Source organism: Vulpes vulpes, chromosome 9, assembly GCF_048418805.1.
Source record: "Vulpes vulpes isolate BD-2025 chromosome 9, VulVul3, whole genome shotgun sequence".
In the NCBI taxonomy this organism is placed as follows: Eukaryota; Metazoa; Chordata; class Mammalia; order Carnivora; family Canidae; genus Vulpes; species Vulpes vulpes.
In genome coordinates this window covers 65,955,148-65,973,455 of record NC_132788.1, presented here as the reverse complement: position 1 = coordinate 65,973,455, position 18,308 = coordinate 65,955,148, and the positions used below count along the sequence as shown (strand labels likewise).

The following is an 18,308-nucleotide window of genomic DNA, read 5'->3' as shown; positions in this document are numbered from 1 at the left end:
TTGAGGCAGTTTAAGATGGTGATTAAATACTTAAGAAAATAAAAAGCAAGACACAGACTAGGAAAAAATGTTTATAAAACATATACCTGAATACATAAAGAACTCTTACAATTCAATAATAAAAAGACTACTCAATTAAAAGAGTGGGTGAATGATTTGACCAGCTATGTCACAAAAGAATGGCAAATACGCACATAAAAAGATATTCAACATAAGTAGTTACCAGAGTAATGTGACTGAAAACTACCATGGCATACCACTAGAAACCTACTAGAGTGGCTAAAATTGAAAATACTGAAAAAATTTTAAAAATGAATAAATAATAAAAATAAAAAGAAGACACTGACTATACCAAGTATTGGCAATGATGTAGAGCAAGTGGAACTCCCATGTCCTACTGAACAGTGGAGTCACTCTGGAAGACAGTATGATTGTATCTTTGAAAGTTAAACATATACTTAGGATTCAGAGATCTTATTTCCATGTATTTGTCTAAGGGAAATGAAAACATACACCCATTCCAAGGTTTGTACTTAAATGTTCCCAGTAGCATTATTTACAATAAGTCAAAACTGGAAGCAACTCAAATATCCATTAATTGTTGAATGGATAAGTCAATTGCGGTATGTCTGTATTATGGAATATTACTCAGCAATAGAAAGGACAAAATTTTAGTACACAAAATAACCTGACTGAATTTTAAAAGCTTGCTCAGTGAAAGAATTAAAAAGACTATCTCCTAATATGATTATTTTTCCATTTTTATGAAATTCTAGAAAGTACAAATCTCTAGTGATAGAAAGAGATCAGTGGTTGCCTCGGGGTGGAGACAGAGCAAGGCAGGGAACTGCAAAGAGCACAGGAAACCTTTTAGAGCAATAGAAATGTATATAAACTGCCAAAATTGATCACATTTTAAGCTGAGAATCAGTGGATTTTATGTTGTTATTTTTTTAAATTGGTGATTAAGGAACATCACCTTCAGAGGCATACAGACTCCAGTCCTTTGCTGTATCTCCTTAGGCGTGATATGTAATCCAAGACTTGGTTTCCTCTAGAGTAAAATGAAGATAATCATAAGCTGATTGGGAGCATCACATAAATGATAATCAATGTAAAGGGCTTAATATGATATCTAACCACTGTTAAGTGCACAAGAAGTGACATATGCCTCAATCTCCACGCCTTCCTGAATTTCTGAAAAGCTTCTGCCTCTCTGTGCCCATTTCTAAACAGGCTTTCTTTTGAAGGATATCAAAAGGGAAGAAGTTAAGTGGTTGGGAGCAGGGCAACAGTTTCTAGAGAGAAAGTGTCTTGGCAGCGTGGACAAAATGAACTAGGGCAGCCAGCAGGCTCATGGAAGAGCTGTAACTCGCAAGAGTGTCTCTATCCTGGGTGGGGCTTCAATCCCAGCAGTTCTGGAGAAGTGAAACTCCTTTATATAAGTGGCCTTAATCATGTAGTGCTGCTTGTTTACATCTGAAGGAGACTCAAAATGTGACAGCATTTGAAATAGGGTTTTATTTTTTTTAATGAGTGTTTTACAGAACTATATTTTTAGCCATGTTGGCTCATGTTATATAACTAAGCCGTCTCGTGGGACACTCTAAATAGAACTTGAAATAGCAAGAGATGACAAAAACTGGTATAAGCTCTTTGACTACAAGGATAATCTAATTGTAGGATGATGTTAATGATACGGAAGTTGCCTTCCTCCTTCCCTTGAAGAAATCTGATTCAGGCAGGGGACCTGCAGTTTTCCTTTGCATACTTTTAATAGAAATTAGAAGTTGAGGCTTCCAGTTTGCCTTCCCGAAGAGTGAAATGTGATACACGTATGAGTTTTATTGATTGAACAGATTCATTTGATGAGTGCCTTACGGGGTGCTGAGTGCTTCTCTCAGGGAATTTGGCTAGGGGGAACCTGGTCAGGAAGCAGTTAGGGTAGGGGTGGAGGGGAGAGAAAGACAGGTTAACTAAACAGAAAATAGTGTTCTCCATGGGATGAGTAGAGTGAGTACTGAGAACACAGGGTGGCACCTGGCATAGTTTTCTGAAGAGGAAGGGGGTTGGGGAGGTCCCCTGGAAGAGTTGATGTCTCAGCTAAGAGCTAAGATGAATAGGAAAAGGAAAAGAATTTCCTAGGTAGGAGCAAGGCTTGGAGATAAGGAGCCATGGATGTGTGACAGACTACGTCTGGTGCACAGAGCTGAGAGTTTGGACAGTGAGGCCAGTTTGGTGATTGAAGAAAGTGTCATTTAGCCCATTTTGGTCTGCCACCTCTTACTCGGTGAAAGCATGGATCTGTGAGAGCCCCACCTTGTCTTTCCAGGAACACTGGAGCCCCACTGGTCAGGACTTCTGTGGACAGCCATGCTCATCTCTCTGGCCATTGTCATCGCCCTCCCCAAGCCTCATGGCATCCGGGCCTTAATTGCCTCCACAATTCTTCGGTTGATATTCTCGGTTGGATTACAACCCACGTTGTTTCTTCTGGGAGCTTTCAATGTAAGTGTGAATGCCTTCATAGCCACGTTCTTGTCTACATGCAAACAAGAATGCCTTCCATTCTGGTTCCTGGAACCTTGGCCTGTGCTTTCAGTGCAGAAAATTGCTGTTCAGGTCAGCTGTTAAAATAGCAGAAGCAAGAGCTGTGTGGGTGGACATCTCCCTCTTAACCTTCTCACAGTACAGTGAACCTCTTAATCTATTATCCGGGCATCCACAGCCTCCTTTATAGGGAATATCCCTCTCAGAAGGAAAGCAGGAAGAGGGAGAGCAGCGGAGATGTAAATTAGTTTTCCCAGTCAGGTCAGAGGTTTGCTGGGACCGGTGATTTTCACCGAACGGTCAAATGTTAATGGTATAAGTCAAATGATCAGATATACCTATAGCACACTCACTTCTGGTGAGGACCACATGGAGCCAGAAGGGGCAGGAGGAGTTGATGAGACAAAGATGGAGCAGGTAGAGAGGTGAGGAGAGAATCAAGGTTATTTCAAAGTCAGTGGTGACATCTGGAAGTGGTATTTCACTGTAGTTGAAGGACAGACGCCAGCTGCACCCATAAGGGGAATTCTTAGGAAGTACAGACAGCTGATACAGGACCGTAGATTGGAGAGCTTTCCTGATGAAGCAGAAAGTTTGGACACTGTGGGGATCCAAAAACACTTTCCAGAGGTTTCTGCCCTGAGCATACAAGGAAGCTGAGGTCACTGTACAAAAATGGAAATAATTTGCAAAATAAGGTTAATATAGTAATCCAGTGCAGCAATAAATGTCCCCAAGTGAGTATTCAGATGGCAAAGCCAGCAAGGACATTAAGGGAGAAGGGACCACTTCAAGCTGACAGGCTCCAGGGGAGGAGGCAGGGTTTCAGCTGTCTTAAAGAATGGCAAGGACCAGGCCAGAAAGCAGGGATTGAGAAGAGCATTTTCCTGTAGGCCCCACAGGCCAGAGCAGTGGGGAAAGCCCAGGATGCTCAAGAGACAGCCAGCAGTAGAGTTTCCCTGCACCATGGTTCAGGGACTGATGGGTAGGACCTGACCCCGAGACAGGTCACCAGGGCACTGCATTGTAGGAGAATGCCCTTGGGCTTCATTATCCAGGTCAACATGTTTCCACAGCATGCTCCAAGTTGATAAATCTTAGGTGATAAAGAGGTTCAGTGATCAAATCGTTGAGAAAAGGGGCTGGGTTAAACAAAATTAAGGGGTTTTTCCTGTAAGATTTCTGAGACTTTAATATGCTTGATAAGGGTTATGAATCTCCAAGAAAGGGAAACAGTGGATCTGTGTTTCCTAAACTTACTTGCCCACATTTTGTTTTAAGTATCACTTGGAATTAGTGTTGTAGAATATAGGTTGAGAAACTCTATTCCCAGTAGTGGGAAATGACTCAAGTTTTTTTGAGCAAAGAAATGGTATATACAAAGAAGTATTCTTGGAAAAATGCCCTCACGTAGTGGCATGTTATGTGGATTCAAGTGGGAGGGACTGGAAGCAGGATAACCATTTCTGACCCCTAGCAGAGCTTTCGACTAGGTGTGACAAGCCTGGGTCTTGGTTATAGTGTGGAAGAAAGAAGGGGAAGGTACAGATGTCAGTTGCAAGGGATAGAATAATGTGTGGTGGGCCTGGAGTCAGCACCTCACACCTGAGAGCCATGTAGAGCCTTACTCTGGGTGGGTCCTTTTCTCTGGTCAAGAACATATTACTGTCTTAATGGAGTGATGAAGGAGGCAACCCCCACTCCAAATTTTCAGTCACAGATGACTAGGGAAAAAATAATGCCACTAACTAAAGTGAAGTAGAGACCTAATTTTCAGGGTGAAAATGCACTTAAATTATTGATTTATTAGGCTTGAGATGACAAGGCAAGCCCTTAATGTTAGCTGTGGCATTTGAAAACATATGACCAGAGTGACAAAGACTTATCAGTGTTACAGAAAGGAAGGTAGGTATCATTCAGTGATGTAGTATCATTAAGAGGAGGCTACTTAAGAAGGAAATACAGAATAAAAAAATGAAATGGAAAAACTCAGTATTTCAAGGTGGTTGTCTTACGGGATGTCTAGTTTTTTTTGTTTCTCTGGGCTTCTATCATTCCACAGTTATCTCTTCTTTAACATAAGTCAGTTGGGGTAAAGACCCAAATTAGACAATTAATTACCATTTATAGTAACAGCTGGATGGGGATAACTGAGATTACTGTAATAAATAACTAGAGTGCATGACAAAAGGGGAACATTCACATGGAGTCTATAAGAGACGAAAGAGTAGTTATGAGACAGAGAAGGAACCTTGGGCATGCAAGAGCTGGTGAAGCGGGACAGGGTAGTACCTGGTAGCCAGGTGCAGGCAGAGTGGTGGGAAGGATGGGCTGGTGAGCCCTGTCATGTCGCAAGCTGGCATTAGGTGCTAAGGGTGCACAGACTGCCACATGTGCCCTGGCCAAGTCCTTTGTGGACTAGGGGAGAGCTGCTACTGTGGAGAGGTGGGACTGGAAGCCAGATGTTAGACTCATTAAACAGGGTCAGTAGGAGGTGGGGACACCAAGCCAAGACCGTGAATACATAATTGCTGCTGAAGCAGTGGAGGAAACTAGAACAGAAGTTGTTTAAAGAGATGAGTGGATTCAAGTAAAGCGAATTGCTCTGTTGAGGCAGCAAGAGCCGAGGCATCGGAAATGATCCTGGAAAGATAACCAGAGCACGGTCTTTTTTTTTCCTTCTTTTTTTTCTTTTCTTTTCTTTTCTTTTTTTTTTTTTTTTTTTGTGTGGTTTGTTTTCCTGAAACCCCATCAACACAGATCATCCAGAGTTAGTAGTACTTTCTCACCCAATGGAAAATCCTATACTAATGATGGGTAGAGCATTAGGACAAAAAGACTGGTGGATTGAATGTTTATCCTGAGAAAGCCTAACGTTCTCTGGGGGTGTTGGCTTCCTCACTTATCTGATTGCAGAGAAGCTCACTTACACTGACCCACCAGATTAACTGGCAGGATTTCCCTAGCACCTATGGCCAAGGTAGCTAGGGTAGCAGGGATGGTTTTCCCGAGTACATAGGAAAAGCTTTCTCTCCGGACTTCTCTTGATTGGAGTCTTTCTGTCAGCCTGTTGCTGGAGATGGAGTTTCTGTTAGAGGTGGGGCTATATTACACAGTAAATCAAACTCCACTTGCCAGTGTCACAAAACCAAATCCATGCCAGTTTAAGCAAAGGAGAAAATGCATTGACTGAGAAATGAAGACCCTAGCTTTAGGTGCAGATGAGTTATAGGTGCCTAGACAGTAGCCTCAGGATCCAGTTCCATCTTTGGGCTCTGCGCTGATCATACTCTGAGGCTCAGTGGTATGGCAAGATGGATGCCAGCAGCTTCAAAACTTACCTTCTCTTAGGTTCAAGGTCAGGAGGAAAAAATAAAGTTATCTTTTGCTGCAGTCCCAGGAAAGTTCTCACTGGCTATCTCTGGTTCTGTTGGGTCATATAACTATCCCTGAACCAACCCTTATTGCCAGGGCAGTGTGCTATGCCCATTGACTGGGATGGAACCCCACCGAGATTTCAAGCGTCCCCAAAGAAAAACTTATTACTTCCAGAAGGAGAGGGGGCAGGGAAACAGAACTCATTCTGAAGCCTGTTACTTCCCGCCCGCCCCCCCAAGAAAATTGTTATTTCCTCTATGAATTAGGAACAATGGAAGACAAGAACTAGCTCCTTCTCATTAAATTGCAACCCTTACAATGCCTAGAATGTAACAGAAATTCAGAAAATGCTTTTATTCATGCTGATCACAGGGTTCATAGATTGAGGTGACTTCTATGTTTGACTAACTCATATAAGAAAGTTAGAAATGATTCATATCTCATTTCGAAAATCGTAATTTCAGTATGTGTTAATTTTGTTTTTGTCATATACAAATGCCACTTGATTACTGTTGCTCATGAAGTTATTTGACTACCACATAATTTGTAATATGCCTGAAAAGCAAAGTAATGATATGACTTAGATCTGGGCAGTTGGTGGGCACTTGGTGCAGAAGGAAGATGTTTGGGCACAGTTGCGGAAATACCATTGCATGAAAATGGCCTTCGGCTGTCACGGAATCTGCAGTTCGGCATGGTCTGTGCTTATCTGGCTGTTCTCGTCATTATTCTCAGGTCTGCAATAAAATCATCTTTCTAATGAGCTTTGTGGGCAACTGTGGAACATTCACCAGAGGCTACCGAGCCATGGTTCTGGATGTTGAATTCCTTTACCATTTGTTATATCTGCTGATCTGCGCCATGGGCCTCTTCGTCCACGAGTTCTTCTACAGTTTGCTGGTGAGTTCCTGGCATGGGAAGATTTTACATGTTGAAAACTAGGAGTGTCCTGTGTCTCATCACACACCCCTCCTTTGAATAGTGTTTGGTATATCTGGTCTAACAAGGTCACAGGCCTCATTTCCGGGATCTAGAGAAGAAAGCTACCCAAGAAGCAGGGCTAGTAGGAGACCAGGAGGTGTGTGATCATGCTGCTGTGTGCACATTGGACCTTTTGCTTTTCAGTGGTAGACAGTGCCTGCAATCTGGATCAGGGGATGTTTCCTCCACATGCATCTTGCTTTTCTTTTTTTTTCTTGGACTCAGCCAGCACTTACCAAGGAGAATGTTTTTGAGACTGTCATCATCTGACAGTTCTCATGGGATCCGCTTCCCAGGGAGAACTTGTAGTGACGAAATAAGAGGAGATATTTTCAAACTCCCAAGATCCAAGACAGTGAGCTCAGTAGATTTATTGGTCCAGGAGACCTTTTCACTGGAAATTATTTTGTTCCAATCTGAGCCAAGTGATTGATGTCTTGAGAGTCTATAAAATGAGTTGGTTCAATCACCCTCCTCCTGAGCAGGTTTTTAAATTATAGACCAAATATCTACTTACTTTCCTGTCATTAAGGGGAATCTAGACCTATAGAGTTGTAAATAACAGACCTTTGCCTTGTACCTACATCAAATGACAGGAAGTGTAAAGTTGACCTATCTGTAAGCAAAACCATCCATAAAGAGACTAGAAGTATTAAGATGTGAGGATAAAAAAATTGACCAAAGCCATATGTAGACTTAAAGCGAGGGAGTTTTTGCAAAGGGTAGAGCAAGGAAAGCTCTTCTGGGAGGTGTTCTGCATGTAGCATCTGGACTGGTTATTTAATTGCTCCGTGCCTCAGTTTCTCCATCTACAAAGTGAGAACAGGCCGTCCCCCTCACAGGACTGCCACAGGGATTACCTGCCACTGTGCACGTCAGGGCCTTAGAAAAGCACTACCACACAAGAATGCTTAGCTATTCTAGCTATTATTACTGTCTTTGTCATCGCTTACTTCCTCTGCCATCCAAAACACCATAAAGAATTCACCATTCAGGTCATCAGGATTAGCTCATTCCATTAGCGGTAGATGTTGGCAGGCTGAGGGAAATGGATTATTTTACCTCATTTTAAAATAGGTCTGGCTATAGTTGAGGTTTTAGGCAAAGAGGTCTCTGGATGTACTTGTGATTGCCATTATGTGGCCTATTTTGGTCACTCTTTATCAGAGATCTTGAGAGCTCTGTGTATACTTGTGAGCCTTTTTGTCTCCTAAATAATGTCCCTGGGTGGGCATCTGGTTTTGGAGTCAGGGAGACGCTAGCCTTCATGGGCAAGGAAGCAGAGTTCAGTTGGAGGTCTCTCACATCCCAACCGAGGGATCTCTCCCGAGAGATGGGAGAGTCTACTTCAGACAGTGCCATCTCTTCCTGGAGGAGTTTGGCTTTGCTTACATTCTGTGTCCTGTTGGCTTCGTTTCCCTCTCTGGACGTTCAAGCCCCGTGCTTTTGGTCCTTCTCAATGCCAGCCAGTGCCCATCCTAGATGCAGGGCTGTCGTGGTGAGACAAACCAGTATCCTCCCTGTCCTCACAGTCCACAAAATCATCGTTACCACCATATTGAACATTCCCTGTGTGCTCACTTCATACAGTCTCTCACCATGACTTCTGAGGTAGATGGTATCTGCAAATGACAGGTGGCAAAACTGAGGCTTGGCGAGGTTAGGTAACTTGCCCAAAGTCACCCAGTAAGTGCCAGAGACCGGATGGCAGCTCAGCTCTGGTGACTGCCGAGTCAGTTCTTAAGCCCAGCCCCGACCTGACCTGCCTTTCATCTGAGCTCGTGAAAAAGTCCCAGCTTCGATGTGGCTGGTATTTCCCAGTGCAATTTGCATTCTTACTTTCACGTCTGTCGTCTGTCACAGAAACGGTAACTCCAAGGTGCCAGTGCTACCTGAGCTCAGTTTACTTTTAGAGAACTTCCCAGGATCAAACTAAGATTGTGCCTGGACGCCTCTCATATGTGCTTCTGGGCCATGACTTGTCTGTGACCTCAGGTGACATGTTACTTTTGGAGTCAAAAGTAACATTTAATGTGTTGAGAATCGCAGACAAAATACTGAAACCAAATTATTCCACAAAGAAAGCAAGCCTGTGACAGAAAGGAATTGGAGAGAGGCCTCCGGCAGGGGAAACCCACACCTCCTGGGGTTGTGAAAGCACCATGCCAGCAGACCAGAAAAGGACAGTGGGAGAGTGGGGCCCCACACTGGCTGAACCCTGTCTTGAGCCTGCGTCTGAATGTGTCCTTAGAAAACATTAACACCCCAAGATGAAAATGTGTGAAGCTCATGGATGGGCAGGTAACAGAAGGAGAAATCCATATGGTCAGTAAACATGAAAGAGTGCTCATCCTTAATGCTAAACACAGACGTTGCTAATTAAAACAACGGTGTGATCCTGAGCTGTACCTGTGAGGTTGGGAAAGGTTCAAAGGCGTGAGCATGCTCAGGTCTTGTGAGGCTGTGCTATAGTGGCCACCATCCCCAGACAGCCTGGAGTGTCTATCAATACAGCCTTTCTGGAAAGCAATCGCGCAATAGGTTTCTGTTACAACATATGACCCACCAATTCCATTTCTGGAAATTCTCCAAAAAGAAATAACTGGACAGGTATGTATAGAGGCAAGAACAGAGATGTTCATCACGGCTTTCTTTTTAATAACATGCAATTGAAAACATCTTGACTGTTTAAAAAAAAAGTATTTTGGTTAAGTAAACTGGTTTTTTCCATAGAATGACATTGTAGGTCATTATTTTCAACACGAAAATGTTCATGATCGCTTGGTGAAAGAGGCTGACTGTATGCCAGCATTATGGTATATTGTATATATTATGGTTTTTTCCAGTGTAATAAGGGCAGAAGAAATAACTCGAGTAGATGGTGGAGTTATTGGGTGACTGTTGTTTTTCTTTGTGTTTTTCTGTGTTTTCAAAGTTTTCCCATTGAACATGTGTAATTTTCCAATTAGAAGAAAGTTTTTCCTTTATAGAGTAATGCAACGTGCATTGTCCTAAAGTCAGAAATTATAGATGAGTGAAAAAAAAAACCCCACTTGTCATTTCCAAGAGTTGGTGGCTATTTATTTAGTCCTACAGCTCCTACACCCAGAACACAAGTGTCACTTGGTTATCATCTAAAGTTGCTCTCACTTGCAGCTTTGTAGTGGGTTGCTGGAAAATATTTAACCAACTTTAACAGCAGCATTAGTCTTTTGTACTCTGATACTGAAGAAATGCCTCTTCCTTGCTTCCTTTCGAGTCTCCCTACTTCACCCAGTGTCCTTTCCATAGGTCTCGGACACGATTGGCATTATGGAAGCAGAAGGGTTAATTGATCAGAAAATGAACTCAGGTGTAAAACTATAAATTGAAAGGGACTCAGATCAGCTAGTTCAGAGAGGTTACACGGCTTGATCAGCAGCTTACCACAAATTAAAAGAGTCAGGATTCAAATCCTTGTCCCCTGACTCTCTTGGCTGTGCAGCCATTTCCCAAAGCCGTGTGGAAGCAGAACCTTCAGAAGATTCAGTGTCAGCATAGAGGCCAGGTGAAAACCAACCCCTAGTTCAAGCATAAGCCCATAGACCTCTCCTCTGTAACTCTGTACTTTTCTTCCAGCCAGAGACCTGAGAAAACCAGCTGTTTGTACCCACATACCTAGAAGTCCCTATAGGCCAACTTCTTGCAAAGAGCATGCCCCTTAGCAGAGGGCAGGCCTAGACTGTGAACCCCCAGCATCCCTGCCATGAGCCGTGTGACCTTGGCCCAGTCCCTTCATCAGGAAATTTTCATTACCATTTACTGTGACACAGCACATAAGCGTGGCTGTATGTGATGTACCGTAGTACCGTACACAGTATACATCGTGTAGCTATTGTTCACAATAGCACTCTGTCCTCGGGTCTGCACATGAAGAAGTGGAGGCTCAGGGGGATGGAGAGAGTACCTGGCCCACTGTCCTGATGCCCTGGGGTAGAGCTGAGATTGCACCTCTCACTGCAGGGTCCTGCTGCCTACGCTGGCCTGCCGTACATGGCCTTCCCTGTGAGACTCTAAGCTCCCATAGGACAGGGACGGGGGCTTGCCCAGCCCTGTGCCCAGAGTGGCTGGCCCTTGTAGAAACTCAGGAACTGCTCCCTACATGAAGACATCGCAGGACCCTTACCACTTTGCTCCCCTTTACTTTCTAAAACCCACTGGTACTACCCTGTATTTTCTCCATCCCCAGGACCTCTAAGCTGGATGAGTACCACTTGAAATTGCTATTGCTTCCCACCCTCCTTTTCTGTGCTGATTTTTCCCCATCTCGGTTTTCACTATGACAAGCAAATATAAAGTATTAAGATGATAGTGGAATGTTTTTGAGTTTCTAAAAGGGTAAATTCTCTATAAATCAAGTTTTCATTATGAGATATTAGTGTACTGTGTATCTAACACAGAGGCCTCTTAAAACTGTCCCATTGTCTTCTTTCTGTTCGTTTTTAAAGCTTTTTGATTTGGTATACAGAGAAGAGACTCTGCTTAATGTCATTAAAAGTGTCACTCGCAATGGACGGTCCATCATCTTGACAGCAGTTCTGGCTTTGATCCTGGTTTACCTGTTCTCAATAGTGGGCTATCTTTTCTTCAAAGATGATTTTATCTTGGAAGTGGATAGGTTGCCCAATGAAACAGCTCTTCCAGGTGAGTTTGAGATCTTCTGATCTTTTTAATGTTAAGAGAACATTTCTTGATTGTAAGTGAATTAAAAAGAACTGTTTAACTTTAGCCATGTAGTTACCTCCCTAACAGAGTATGAATTCTGAATACAAGGCTCGGTTTTTGCTTTATTCAAAGGGCAGTATGGTATGTCAGATGCTGAGCCTTAAGAGTCCAGCACCTACATTTAACTTACTCACCAAAGTCAGGTTTTAAACAAATACAACTTACTCAAAAATGGTTTGACTTCATATATCAAAAGCATAGGGGGATGCATCTCTCTGGTTTGGTAAATCTACTTCTAGGAATTTATGCTTAAAGGGAAAACCTGCTGCCTGTGCCTATAGGAATAGATGTATATGGAAGAATGTTCACTGGAATTTGAAGTTGGAAGAGTCTAAACATGGAGGTTTTCATTAGATTATGGTCCTAGGAGGTGCACATCCTGCAGATAGGGCACATCTTTGTAAACCTTCAAAGAAAAGGATCCACAAAGGTGTGGTGGGAAATTGCAGGATAATAACTATAATAGGATCAATGTATGTTTTTTAAGAATGAAAAAGTTCATATATATCTTTTAAAATAATAGAAGAATGTGCCCCCTCCCACTGCACTAGCAGTGGCTGTCTCGGGAGCTCTTTTACTCTATGCAAGTTTGACGGTGAGCTTACGTTATTATATAGAGAGCAAGAACACAAGACATTTCCACTTTTGAGAATGAAATAAAATGATCATCTACTTGAGTGATACCTAAGTGTTTCTGGTTTCAATTAAAATATTTTAACACCATTAAGTAAAAAGTTACTGGGTTGTGTTTTGTTTTTTTTTTAAATCAGGTAGCCAGAGGCCCTGAGTCCAAGAAATGAACTACAATTATTATCACTGGCTAAGCCAGGCAGCCTTGTTCTCCCAAATGCTGCATTCCTGGCATGTAACTCTAGCCTCCACGTTGACACTAAGTGAAATTTGCTGCCAACCATCTTAGGGTTCTGAACTAAACTGGTCTGGGCTGAGGATTTCCGCTCATGCTCGCTGATGCTTTTTGTGCAGACTTGGTGTAAACGTTGCTGGAGTCTGTACGTTCAGTAGTATTTGTCGAAGAGTTTCAGCTGTGTGTCTTTAAAGTTGGAGAGGTGCTATTTAAGTGCGATATTTCTAGTAAGCCTACAGGAATTGACATTTCTGGCTTCTTTCCCATCCAGATCACCAAATGAAAGTGTAAATTGCATCTCTGCCTTGAATTTATATGCAGGAATGTAGGGTGTTATTTATGTAAAGAATTGTTTAATCAGCCGTGAATTGGGGACTTCAAACATTTTAACCATATGCTGCCAGATTGTTCATCATAAAATTTCCTCTCTTTCCCAGAAGCCGGCGAGAGTTTGGCAAGCGAGTTCCTCTACTCTGACGTGTGTAGGGTGGAGACTGGGGAGAACTGCTCCTCTCCTGCACCCAAAGAAGGTAGGACCTCGTAGTCTTAAGCCCCATGTTAGCGTTAGGCTCCTCTAGAAGCTTAGATGGTGCACATGACACTGGAAGCAGATTTACTGTTCAGAAGTAAGGCCAGTAGTTAGGGGGAAAGGCTGGGAGACAGGAGGGAGATGAAGGGAGAAGAAGACTACATGGGAAGAAAGTATCTGCTTGGTTGAATCAGTCACTCTTGACTGGAGCCCCCCTATTTGCCAGGGACTGTGTTGTTCTCTAAGATACACCCGTGTGGTGGAGGAGACAGGCTGGCAGGCATTCACCAAGGTGATTGTTAGAGTATGTTAAGTGCTAGGAATAAGGAGGGAATACAGAAGATAGGCACCCAGCCTGATACTGGAGTAAGAGTGTCACCAAGGAGGTGATAGCTAAACTAAAACAGTAGAATCTTGGACAGTGGAGGAGAAGTAGGTGTTCCAGTTAGAGGGATTAGGGTGTCTAAAGGCCTGGAGGTAGAATATAACCTGTTGAGGGAGATAATGATCATGAGGAAGAGCAGTAGTAAGAAATGAAGCCAGAGAGGTCAACAAAAGGCCAGATCATGAAGGGTCTTACATGTTAGGCTAAGGAGGTTAAAATTCATCCAAAGGATGAATAGTAGTTGAAACCAGGAATGGTAGTGATAGGATGAGACCTGTGTTTTAGCAGGACTTCTCCCTGCAACTGTGGAAAAGAAGGAGAGAGGCAGCAAGACCCGGATCTTCCTCCAAAAATGTTTAAGAATGGACAGCGTCCAATATAAAGCAATTTATCCGGAGGACCTGCTGTAAAATGTTGCTGGATTTAGCCAGTGAGGAGCCTGGCTCCCATGGGATTACCCTCAGCTGAGAGACAAGATGCTTGTGACTCAGAGTATTAAGCAATTTATGTAAGGTCAAATGGCTGTTCAGAGCTGGGACTGGAGTTTAAATCTGAAAAGGACAGGGAATATTTGGGCTTTCATATAGGGAAGAACAGTTCTGTCTTGGCTTGAGAAACTAGCAAGAGTTGGTGATGGAAACAGAATTGCCCCAGGTGACTCCTGCTTTTTGAAAAAAAAAAAAAGCATCTGATCCTTGATTCCTTAGTTTTATTCTTTCTTGTTCCTGGGTGTAGCTGGTGAGCTGGCTCTCAAAGTCATGGTATCTCTTTTCCCACACGTTGTAAATCTGTTGTTACCCCTGTGCTCCTAGAGCTGGTCCTTGCAGAAGAAACGGAGCAAGACAAAGAGCACACGTGTGAGACGCTGCTGATGTGCATCGTCACGGTGCTGAGTCACGGGCTGCGGAGCGGGGGCGGAGTAGGAGATGTGCTCAGGAAGCCTTCCAAAGAGGTGGCTGGAGCCCGAGGGGCAGGGGGAGCAGAGGCGGCGGGGTGGGGGTGAGAGCACAACGCAGAGCGCTCGCCTGGAAACGCAACACAAAGGCAGAGCTGGCGGGGCGCAGGGTAGACTGTGGCCCTGGCCTGCTGACTGCCCTGGAGGGCAGGAGCCGTGGGAGGGGGCGGCTCCAGGCTCAGTGCTCAGCGCACCGAAGCGCTTGCCGCTGGGGCCACGAGCTGCTCCCCTGTACACGCCACCCAACACTGGCAGCAGAGCCGGGTATTAGACGGAGGGTGTGACTTTCCAAGTTCAGTGCCCCGGTTAACTTGTGACAGAGCCCTGTGGGGTGAGGGTGAGCCAGGAAATGTTAGGCCCATGGAGTCTTCCTTCTGCCCCGAGCCCCACAGACCCAAGGGCAGTGGGGTAACCTCACTGATAGAGACACCTCTTTTCTAGGAACCCCTCTTTGCTGCTCGAGTGATCTATGACCTCTTGTTCTTCTTCATGGTCATCATCATTGTCCTTAATCTGATTTTTGGGGTCATCATTGACACCTTTGCTGACCTGAGGAGTGAGAAGCAGAAAAAGGAAGAGATCCTGAAGACCACGTGCTTTATCTGTGGTGAGTGTGGCAGCCCCGCTTTGGCACGGAAGCTCAGGCCCCAGGGACCTGCGGCGACCTGGCCTGCCGGATCTCCGTGCCAGGCGCTGCCACCTCCGCAGGCCTCTCCCCTTGGCACTGGGCGGGCCTCTCCTCTGCCTCCCTCCTGCTGGGAGGTGTTGGGAACACTGACTGACCCTCTGTGGCACTTGCCAGCACCCATGTGTCCTCAGGGATGAAGGTTCTGGTGCAGAAATGTGATGGTACATGATTGGAAATGAATGTGTCTTGGCGTCTTTCATCATTTTGGGCTACCAAGCCTCTCTTGGTCCTCCCTAGGTAACTAGACTGGAGATCTTTCATCCAGTGCCAGCCTGTGGATGTCTCCACTGCAGATGGTACCAGGCATTAAGGGCAAGACTATTCCCGTACGGGGTATAGGAAAGGTGTTCAGAGCCTGAGCTCAGGGTCAGACCTGGGTTCTGATGAAGTTTCCACTACTTAATAGTCGCATCATCTTGGTATCATCCTTCACTCTCTGTACTTTTTTTTTCCATCTGTAAAATGGGTACAATACTATGTACTTCTCTGTATTGTGGGGCTAAGACACACAGCTGGTCCATGTGACACCCCTAACCCAGAACATCCACATTGTAGGCCCTCACTGATAAGTAGTTAACTGCTACAGAAGACGGGGGTGAGGGGGACCCAAGAAACTGTTGTCAGTAGAGCCACAGGGAAGTGCATATAAATGTAAACTAGTCATGTAGGAATCTGGCAGCTGAGTATTCACTTCAGGATTATTCATGATATAGTTATTGAATATATCAATTCATACAATTACATATACTCAAAAAATGAGCATTTTCCATTTTAAAAATTAAATCTTTGCTTTCTGCTCCCTTAAAACCATTTTGAAGTAGGTTTTGTTTTGAAATAATTCCAGAGTTATAGAAAGTGATAAGAACAGTACAAAGAATTGCTACATACTCTTCATCCAGATTCCTCCAATATTAGTATCTCCATTTGCTTATTCATACACACCGGTTTTCTAACCTGAGATCGACCAGCATGATGGCCCCTTTCTCCCTAAATATTTCAATAAAGCTTTCCTAAGCAAGAACTTTCTCTCCTATATATGCAGTCTAGTGATCAAGGTTAGGAATTGAGCAAAGATGCCATACCGTCACTCAACCTGCAGGCCCTGTTCACATTTCACTCTTTATCAGCAACATCCTTTGTAGCCAGTAAGAGCCCAGGTGGTGTTACTGCCTTCAGCTGTCCTGGCTCGTTGGCCTCCATTGACATTTTTATTTATTTATTTATTTTCCATTGACATTTTTAAAGACTTTGGTCAGTTCCTGTGTAGAATGTCCCTTGGTTTGGGTTTCTCTGATGCTTTCTCATGGTAGGATTGGGGTTATGCCTTTTTTGTAGGAACATCAAAGAACTGTGGTTTATTCTCACTGCAGTATTTCAGGAGGCACGTGATGCCTATTCCTCCTATAACTGGCAATATTAACTGATCACTTAGTTAAGGTAGTGATCGCTAGGTTTCTCCACAAAAGGTTCGATTTTTTTTTTTCTCGTTGGAATTAGGAAATGTTTTCTGAGGAGATATTTTGTGATGTGAATATCCCATTATTCCTCAAATTAAACGTTATTTCTCCTTAACACACAGCCATTTCTCCTTAAATAAGTGAAGGACTCCACTAGCGTTAATGTCCACTGATGACTCCTGCCCACGTCTTTTCTTATGATGGCTGTCCACTGATAATTTTATTTTATTATTTCTACATTTGTAAGTTGGCTTGTTAAGAAAGAACTTTCTCTTCTCATGTAGGTATGGATACTATATATGTGTTAATACTTTTGTTTTTGTGACAGCGTGGATTCCTATATTTCTATGTAATCCAGTGGATTATAATTCTTTAATGTCATTTGTTTTGATGCTCAGATTGCCCCAGATTTGTCCAGCGCTTCAAGCTGGTTTCTCTGTTTCATCATGTCACCATCATTTATTAAGTTCTTCCTTACTATTTTTTTTAGTGCTGTGAGATATTCCAGGTTCGAGTTTAACTTGTACCTCTCTGACCCAGCCTGGGTTTTGCCCGTTTTTCCAAAAAGCCCTGGTTCTTTTTAGTGGAGAATGGTATTTGGGAGCTAAGAGTTGAGGACTAGGTGTGTGCACCCCTCCGGTGTGCCACTGCTCCCAGAGCTTATTAGGGGTAGATATAGAGTATACGTGTACCTGCGTACACGCGGGCGTTTGTGTACACATACATATGCCACACACTCCTGTATCTATTCTTATAAACATATGAAAAAGGATGAATTCATACCCCTACCTCTACTTCCAGTTCAACATGACAGTGTTTATCTTTCTCCCTTCCCAGATTTGTGCTCCCTTCTTTGACAGTGAGGAATCTGGCTCCCGTGATGCACCATAGATTTCTTTGCTCCATCCAAGAATACACAGAGACTAGTTTCACAATTGCTCGCCCAGACCTATGCAAAACATAAACTTACCAGCTAGAGCTCAAAATGTGTTTAAAGTTCTTTTAGTCCTCATTCTGTCTCTTCGAAAAACCTTTTAACGTGTACATTTTGGCATTTCCTCACGATCACTGGCTGCCTCGTGTGTGTGAGCACGTGGCCCCTGACTCACTGAAGCCTGGGCACTCCTGGAACCCGCCCAGCAGTCTCCCCAGCTCCTGACAAGGCAACTAAGGCACGAGGAGACTCAGCAGTGACCAGTGAGGGGCAGAGGCGGGATTCAGACCCAAGTCCCTCTCACTCGCACCCTGTGTTTTCCTGCCATGTGTCTAGGAGGCCAGTGGAATCCAGCTCTTCACAGAGATGGGACCTAGAGCCGCAGCCTCCCCTGCAGACAACTCTCTCACAGAGTTTTCTATTCCATGGCTGCTCACTTGGGGCTGGGGGCTTTCTGTCTCTCCTTAGGCTTGGAAAGAGACAAGTTTGACAACAAGACTGTCACCTTTGAAGAACACATCAAAGAAGAGCACAACATGTGGCACTACCTGTGCTTCATCGTGCTGGTGAAAGTGAAGGACTCCACAGAGTATACGGGCCCCGAGAGCTACGTGGCAGAAATGATCAAGGTGAGCGGGGAGCTCCTGAAGGTGGCTCACAGCACGGCACTGGGAGCCAGCCAGCAGGTCACACGGCAGAGAAAGAGCATCAAATGTGTACTGAGCTACTAAACTCTTAGCTGGTGAGGTATTTAACTCTAGAACTTTGTGTGTACTCTCACGTGAACTTCAGAAGCACCAGATGGGTGGTATCATTCCATTT

General features: G+C 44.0%; 1 protein-coding gene across 8 annotated transcripts in view; it reads left to right on the top strand.

Annotated features, from left to right (window-relative positions):
- The window catches only part of ITPR1 (inositol 1,4,5-trisphosphate receptor type 1), a 318,610-nt gene that overhangs the window by 274,003 nt on the left and 26,299 nt on the right, over positions 1-18,308 (top strand). For all 8 annotated transcript variants that reach the window (XM_072720366.1, XM_072720372.1, XM_072720371.1 and 5 more), the window contains 7 exons: positions 2,333-2,508; positions 6,664-6,828; positions 11,397-11,592; positions 12,976-13,068; positions 14,265-14,404; positions 14,849-15,014; positions 17,955-18,115. In XM_072720366.1, coding sequence (XP_072576467.1) covers positions 2,333-2,508; positions 6,664-6,828; positions 11,397-11,592; positions 12,976-13,068; positions 14,265-14,404; positions 14,849-15,014; positions 17,955-18,115 — 1,097 coding nt within the window. The remainder of the gene's footprint in view (positions 1-2,332; positions 2,509-6,663; positions 6,829-11,396; positions 11,593-12,975; positions 13,069-14,264; positions 14,405-14,848; positions 15,015-17,954; positions 18,116-18,308) is intronic.